This window comes from Cryptomeria japonica, chromosome 11 (assembly GCF_030272615.1).
Source record: "Cryptomeria japonica chromosome 11, Sugi_1.0, whole genome shotgun sequence".
NCBI lineage: Eukaryota > Viridiplantae > Streptophyta > Pinopsida > Cupressales > Cupressaceae > Cryptomeria > Cryptomeria japonica.
In genome coordinates this window covers 575,251,497-575,259,903 of record NC_081415.1, presented here as the reverse complement: position 1 = coordinate 575,259,903, position 8,407 = coordinate 575,251,497, and the positions used below count along the sequence as shown (strand labels likewise).

Below are 8,407 nucleotides of genomic sequence, written 5' to 3'. Positions count from 1 at the left end.
CATCAGTCAAAGGTTGAATCAAGAGGGTTTTAAAAATTAGGGTTTTGACACTTAACCACTTAATTTTCAGAATTAAAGCACAAATATGAATTGACAATTTGCAATAGAAGGGTAGATCTAAAAAAAGCATTAACAATTAAACATTTCACAAGCTCAATTACTAAAAAGAAAATTTAGGGTTTTTATACAATTAACCTCTAAAATTTGCAAAAGATCAAACATGGAAATGTAATTAAGGAAGCAAAATTTTCAGATCTAACCATGAATAATCAGAATTAGGATGCGTTGGGTTCACTAAAATGTAAAGCGGAAAATCGAACCCTAGGTGTTCCCCCACTCCAAGGAGAGAGAAAGGAGGTCACTAGGATTGATGGTTTTCACTTAGGAGAGACTTTACATTCAAAAGAGGGGTTGAAACTCACAAGATCCAATCCCACACAATGCAAGATTGAATTCTAAATGAGTTTCAAGGGTTGAGACAACAAGGGTACCCTCTTTTGTAAAGAATGTAGATAGAAGGATTGAACTAGGAGTGCATGTAAAGTAAGAAAGATTTGCTTGTAGGCGGAGATAGGGACACGGGATGAAGCTGCAGACCTGAAATTACCAGTAAAATGTCAAGATGACGTTGTCTTGCAAGTTTGAGTGAAAGTTGATGGGACGATGGCACCCGGAGTGCACACGGTCCTCCAAAAAATCTGCGAAATGAAGGGGGATCTGTTTGTCTCTGCACAAGGATTCCAGATCTTCAATTACAGCCGCGTACCTGCAACCTACACATAGAAAAGAGAGGATGATTGGAGGGTTAGGGATTAGGGGTTTTCCTTTAGGTCAAACCCTGGTTTTGGAATTAACCAAGAAATGAGAATGTTGTAAATGTAAATGTTTGTAATGTAATAAAGTACTGATACTTTGTTGTAAGAATGTTTGTATTCTTACATGCGAAGGTGTAATGATGTTGTATGTTATATGTTGTAGGTTGTAGATTGTAGATTGTAGATGATCTCCTCTTCAATGGTTGAATCCTTGCCTTGAATGCAACACCTAGCCTTCAATGGAGACCTAGAATGCTCAATTGCTTGAAGGAAATGTTTGAATGCTTGAATGTTTGAATGTTTGTCTATCGCTTCCGCCTCTTGCACATATATGTTTTTTCCTTTTTTACTTACTCACCCCTTTCTGGGAGGGGAAATGTAGTTTATATACTTGTCAATTAGGGTTAGGAGACTGATTTTTTCGACCTTAGGCCGACCTAGGAGCATTATTTTCCAAATTGCAAACTTGAAGACCCGATGCCCAACAAGAGACCGGGCCCAAAATAGGGCCAGGGACCAGGACGCTAGGCGCCATGGTCTTGAGGGACCAGGGCGCTAGGCGCCATGGTCTTGAAGGACCAGGGCACTGGGCGCCATGGTCCCACCTCCTAGGACAGTAGGGTGCAAGGAGGATCAGGCCAAGGTGCAGAGAGATGCAGTTTTTGATGTTGTAAACAGGTTTCGAGGTCTCCATTCAGGTTCAACGTTACACCGCCATCGTGAAGACCCAAATACAGTCGAAATTGCAAGTGCTGCAATTTTACAATGCTACACCCTTCTTTTAAATGTAATGTGGATAAAGTGTTTGAAGAGAAATCCATAGTGAAACTTTCATCTCTCCTTCGAGGGAAGAAAAGATTTCCTCTTGATCTCTTCATCATTCCTCTTTTTCACCATTACACTAACAAATTCACTTTATTAATCCTCTTATTCTAGCCTATTTACACCCTATGCTCTCCTTGGGGCATATGCGTGCTCCCAAACCCCCTTTCATTCCCTCCCCTATTCCTCATTTCCCTTTTTCCTTCCTCCATGTCGAAGACATCATTCCCCTTTCATAGAGATGTTGAAGTTGTTGTGGAGATGTGACACCATAGGCACAGATGTCAATTGATAGTCTCTGCCCTTGTCTAACCCTAGTCCCCCGCAGAATATCATGTGCATAGACGTAATTCATCTGTGTGGGTGGGGATCTTCTATTTAAGCTATTTCAATGTTTGTGCAGGCATTGAACACCTGCGCAAACGTCAATCCCTGACATAGACATCAAAATGACGATCAACATATGTGCCCCAACCCTTTTTTGCCTTCATTAATGACCCTGAAAGTTACCCTAGCCTATTAAATGACAAAGTGGGTTAGCGGTACATATCAGTGGGCCATACTCAGCTAATTGATGGAATCCTTTGACCCTCTCTACATGATGCTCATGTTGTTCAAAGGTGTATGTAACAATGACCCTTCCCTGGGCCCCCTTAGCCCCGTTTCTTCACCCTTCTTTCGACCTAATCCTTTTTTCTTCTCCTCACAATTTCCTTTTCTTCTTTCCTTCCTCTCTTCCATTCCTGTTTATTTCTTCTTTTTCAAGAATTTTCTCGAAAATTTTCAAAAATTCTTTGTTAAATTATCTAGGGGGCATATACCACCTATGCGTTCATGATGGGGAATTCTTTTGGTATCATTTACCCACTGCCAATTTTTGTTGATGTATTAAAGAGGGGCAAAATGTAGACATCTAAAATTAATTAAATTATCCTTAGTACCTAATTAATTAATTTAATTATGTTATCCTTATTCTTCTCAGTATTAATTATATTTAATTTTATTGATCCTGTCACTATAGTCCAAAATAATTAATTTATTAAATAAATTAATTATTCTCATTCTTCTAAAGTCATCCAATTTAATTAATTCCTCTAATTCCTCTTTAGTTAATTAATTTTAATTAATTAACTAAACCATGTGATTCCTACAAATCACTTTCCTCTAATCCCCACTTAAGCTAATTAATTCTTCTAGAAGCCCTATTAAGATTATTGTCCAATTTTTAATTCCTCCACTCATTCTCTCTCCTCTTATCAAATCCTCTTAACCTATCCACTTGTCTTCTAATCTCTCATTATCCCACTTAATCCCTCTTTATAATCATTTTCTAGTGCCTAATCCTCATGATTAGCCACAAGTCAACCATTTGCCATAAATGGCATGTCTCCCACTCAACCCCCCACCTTAAATGCACCAACTTTGGTCATTTCATGGATTTCAAATTTCCTCTCCTTTCTATACACTCTCATCTTCCCAAGGAATTTTTAATTCCTTTTCCCTTTTCATTTTCCCATACACCTCATTATTTAGGAATTTTTATTTCCCTTATCCCGCCCACAAGGAATTTTAAATTCCTTTTTGTCTTCCCAATTTACTTAAGGGTATCTTCCCCATGCACATTGTAGAGTGTGGAGACAAGAAATGCCTTCATGGAAAATCTCTTGGTCTCCACACTATGTCCTCTCAATCCATTCATCCATTTTCTTCAATCTTGACCCTCCATTTCAAATCAATCTCAACTGTCCATTCCTCCTCTCTCAAATCTATAAATTGGGGTCTCCTCCCATTCATTTCATATCTCATCTCATGAAATCTTATGCTACTAATATAGCCTTTAAAATCATCCTTTGTGCATCCACTATAGTCAATCATAGGCATCCATATCCTCCATCCCTTTGCAATCATCTATTACTCCCTCCATCCATTTGATCACTATTGTTGTGTGTGGAGAGAAATCCACAAACTATCTTGGAGCTAATACAAACAAGTTGGAGAAGGAGGTACATTTTCAACTTCATCCAAATCTCGATCCGAGGGAGGAGACAATATTTCAACTTATAATGGGTTAATTGTAAGTGTTTGAATGCTTTATGTTTTTATTTTTTAACCATTGCATCTCCTTATAGTTTTTGTTCATCTCTAGTTCCTTTATTCTGTTAAGGCAAAATTATAGAAAATTGAAAGGAATATTAATGAAAACTTGAATGTGTGTCCCACAAAGGAAGCCCCATATCTATTATTAAAACTAAATAAGGAATGATACCAAAGTGATAACACATATTCTTTCATGAGTCCAAATATCTTGAAATATGTGATCATTACATGAAATAGTTAAAATGATAGATTTCCACTAGTGAACAAAATACTATGTTAAAAATTTATAAAATTAAACAATATATTTTTACCACTTAGCAAGACCTCTACATAGGGAAATATTAAAATCAAAGGAAAGGAAAAAAAAATATTAATCCACTTCTAAGAATATTGATCTTGGACAAAATTCATAGTAAGATATTAGAATATCTTAAAAGAGGGATATTGGATGAATGAAACAAGTGGTAGAATACTTCACCAATAAGAAACATTGATGAACCAAAAATAATAAAATGAGATCATTTTAGGGCAATTCTTGTCCCTACAAAAAGGTTGATGTGTAGAAGCATTTATATATGTAAAGATTTCAACGCCCATTAGTAATTAAAATTGAGATGGCTTTGAGAAATAAAACTCATAAAAACCTACATTGCTACCATTAGGTAATTATTGATAGTTGTATCACATTCCACATCCAATCTTTCACTAGGTAATAGTAGTTATGAGAAAATTTTAGGAATCATGGGATATGTCATAAACTCTTGGATTTGAAGTATAAAAGGTAACTGAAAGGAAGCTAACATAAATTCCCCTACCTGTAAAATTATAGCCTAATCCAATCCTAAGAAAGGATAAGGTCGTGCATAATTTTAATGTTCATTAAAAATAAGAAAATAGAGTACAAGTATAAGGCTTTCTACAAGAGAAAGAAAACCATTATCAATAATGGGTGGCCACAAAATTTTGTGATCACTGAAAGAAAGGTAATAGTTAAGAAATGTTGATCAATTTGATAAATATCTTGACCATCTCATAGATCTTGTAATTTCTTGATTACCAATCAAAAGAAATTCTAATATAAGAAGAATAGACATAGTAAGGAGTTAATAGAGATTCAATCCTTTCTATAATTTTATCATATAGAGAACATGTAAAAATAGAATTTCAAAAATAAATATTCCTAACTTTTAGAGCCACATATGACTTGCATAACCCACTTCACATACATAAATCTATAGGTATGGAGATCAATTATACCAAACCCACCTCCTCTTTAAGAAATAAAACACATATCTTACATGGAACACATAATTTATTCTACTTTTTGGAGTTTAATTGTAATAAAAAACATAGGCATTCTTAAAAAATGCAATAAGATATTTTTGTTATTATTATTACATAAAATCCATAGTCCTAAAGATCCATTGATAACAAAAGGGATACTCAAAAGCTTAAATATTAATCCCTACTAAATTCATTTCCATTAAAATTTTATGTCATTTTGATGTAAACATCATACTTGAAAACTTAATGAATGAAAATTTAATTAAATCTCTATAAGGTCTTCGGGGTTTTGATTCCCCATTTTTGGTGTTTTGTTTTTTCTTATGCCGAGTGGTTGGTTTGTGTTTGTTTTATGTGACTAAATGGTTTTGATGTAAAGGATTTCAGGTCCCTTCAAAACCTGTTTTCCTCTAATCAAAAATGTCATATTTGAAAACAAAATAGATGCTAAAAAAGATGAACATCTCTCCTCACTAAGTATATTGAGATGAAAAATTGTTAAGTAGTACAACTATAGACATGGTATTAAGCCTTGAGAATTTATATCTTCTTTCACTATCTAAATATATTTTTTAGTAAATTAAAAAATAACCTAATAAATATTTGAAGAGTATCTCAAATTGTGAAAAAAAAATTCAATTATTTGCAGCATCCTAATTAAATTTTGAGAGTTTCTTAGCATGTTTTCATTATAGATTTTTCTTTTAAAGGGCCCTTTTGTCTTATTGTTTCCAATTATAAACAAACACATGATTAAATGATTGGATAGAACTACTAAAGTCATCAAATAATTTTGTATGGAATTTTTCAAAGAAATCATCCAAGAAGACATGATTATTTAAAGAAAATACATTTGAATTAATCATTCAATTCAAATAAGAAGATTGTATAATCTCTCTATTGCTACTAGAAACAAAAATATGAAATGGATATTTTGAAAACGATTAAACATAACCAAAGTATAGAATGAAGACATACAAGAAAAATATAAATTTATTATTTATCGTCCTTAGCATTGAAGGGAAAAATATTACTTGTAGGGCTAATAGAGATTCCCAATGCACACTTATTAGTAAGAATATCATTCACTAATGGTCCACATAGTAGATAATATGCTCATTTTTAATTGGCTATTAAAGTGATAATCACCTATAATAGTCACTTATAGAATTCAATGACCCATAATCCATTAACACAACAAATAGGCTTGATACCTCCTACAAATCCCGCTGCTTTTGCAAGGTCATTGAATTCCTCTCTTGTCCTCTCTTTTCCCCCTGGATTGTATGCTAACATCATAAGGTCTACATGAAATCCTCTCCTAGTAGACGTAGAGGTGTCCACAACCATTGGCAAGATTAAATCCACTACAATCACCTTCCCTTTCTCTGGTAATGCCTTATGACAATTTTCTAGAATCCTTATGCAATGGTCATCATTCCAATCATGCAAAATCAACTAATCAACAAAAAAATCCCAAATGTCAATTTTAAGGTGAGCAAGTTTTAAAGATAACTCATCATTGTAAACTTTAAGGTATAACAAATTTTTAATATCAATACCAAAATAAAGATCATTAATTCCTATTCCAGGCTTCTTAATTGATTCATGATTCATATAGAGAATATAGTAACTCTTAAAGGAAGTTTGTAACCAATAAGTTAACCCTCAAACTACTTATATATTATATATCTAAAATAAAATCTAATGATCAAAATATAAATTTTAAGAATAACCATCATAGATGAAAGATTTCTCAATTTAAAATATTAACCAAAACAACTTACCTTTTAAAAATAAAATAATATTTGCAACCACAACATTACACATTAATTCTCAAATTAAGAAGTTTGAATTCATAAATTAAACAAATATATATTTGATATTAAACATACATATCATATCATTGAATAGACATATTATTTGTATATTTCATTAAAGATTTCAAGACGACAATATTTTCAAAATGTGAGAAGAGACCCAAATTATATTTTCTCTATTATAAAATTATTATAAAAAACAATGAATAATAAGAAATTTGACTTGCATACCTTCATGAAAATAGTTTGACTGGACGGTACGCTCTCAAACATGTCTCCCCAAACATGTGTTATCCCTGAATGAAAAATTTCGCTACAATTGATTATTTTATTGCATAAGAATGATATAAATGCAACTCTTAAACTAAAATATAGACAATTAATGTTTTATCATACTATACTCTTCCCGATCCAAAATATCATTTAAGAAGGCACAATTGATTTGAAAACTAAATCTTGTAAGTACATGATTGTTAACTTAATGCCATAACCCTCACCCTTGAATGAATATTTTCCTACTAACCTGGATAATGAGGAGCGTCTCTCACAACATGGGGCATATCAAAGTTCACTCCCTTGATATGGGGATGCTTGGAAACTATAAGATTGAGAGTAGACCCAACTCCACCTCCCACATCAAGCAGCTCCTCCAAATCCTTGAAGCCCTGATAAGAATCTAGAATCCTTTCCATCACCATGGCAGAATGTTCAGCCATAGCGCTGTTAAATAACCTATTGATTCTCTGATCCTTGGCACTGTACTCAAATGCATTCACCCCATGAGCTCTGATGAATGGCTGGCTTCCATTGAGAACAGCATCCTTGAGATAGAACCAAGTGTCCATAGACACTTTGTCCTGGTTCATCAGGGCCAGTGGTGCAAAGGACCGGCCATCCTTGTTGGGCACAAGGTATTTGCAAAGAGGAGTCAGACCATAAAGCCTCTCAGCCTTTCCATTCTTGCCTGTGGTTACAGAGCAGCTGAGAATTGAATGACTTGCAAGGACTCTCAGTATCCTCTCTAGAGTAAGTGCTGCATCAGGATTTGTTACATTTGGAATTTGGTCCACAATCTGGGTAGGGGAAACTTGAAGGCCACAACCTAGAGTCGATATGATTCGTAGTACATCAAGGTCTAGTGCAGCTTTCATGGCCATGGGAAGACAAGAGAAGGTGCAAAGCTCCTCTGCCAAGAGCCATTCCTCCTCGTTATTAATTGTTGCATCATTGGAGGACATCTTCGTAATTCTAGTTTAGAATTGGATGCACAATGAGAGTAGCTTAGAATTTGAATTTGATGCACAATGAGAGAGTCTGTGCTATGCTATATATATAGAAAGATGGTCTACAATATAAAATCGTAGAGTGAATATATTTTTGTAGATCTAGTAATCATAGCACATGGTACAGGTCACGTTCTACTGTTCTACCTCGTGATTAGAGGAGACTAAGTCAGTAGAGGTGGTGGTTCTCATGGACGTTGATTATGGAAGCTTATAAATAACCCCTTTAAGGGGGATATATGTATATAGAAAACGGCCATAAAATGTGCATACACTTCAGAAATTA

General features: G+C 34.2%; 1 protein-coding gene across 1 annotated transcript; it reads right to left on the bottom strand.

The window, feature by feature from the left end:
• Window positions 1-6,176: 6,176 nt before the first annotated feature.
• Window positions 6,177-8,076, bottom strand: LOC131064768 (caffeic acid 3-O-methyltransferase-like). The gene is made up of 3 exons (XM_057999035.2): window positions 7,362-8,076; window positions 7,070-7,134; window positions 6,177-6,476 (listed from the first exon to the last, which is right to left on the bottom strand). Exons 1-3 carry the CDS (start codon window positions 8,074-8,076, stop codon window positions 6,177-6,179), a joined length of 1,080 nt encoding a protein of 359 aa, XP_057855018.2.
• Between the last annotated feature and the right edge of the window lie 331 nt (window positions 8,077-8,407).

Excerpts from the sequence above, each read along its gene's own strand:
- LOC131064768 (XM_057999035.2), bottom strand. The coding sequence starts at position 8,076 with ATGTCCTCCAATGATGCAACAATTAATAACGAGGAGGAATGGCTCTTG. Across the intron at positions 7,135-7,361 it reads AGACGCTCCTCATTATCCAG|GGATAACACATGTTTGGGGA; the intron begins GTTAGTAGGAAA and ends TTTTTCATTCAG. Across the intron at positions 6,477-7,069 it reads GTCAAACTATTTTCATGAAG|TTGATTTTGCATGATTGGAA; the intron begins GTATGCAAGTCA and ends TTTGTTGATTAG.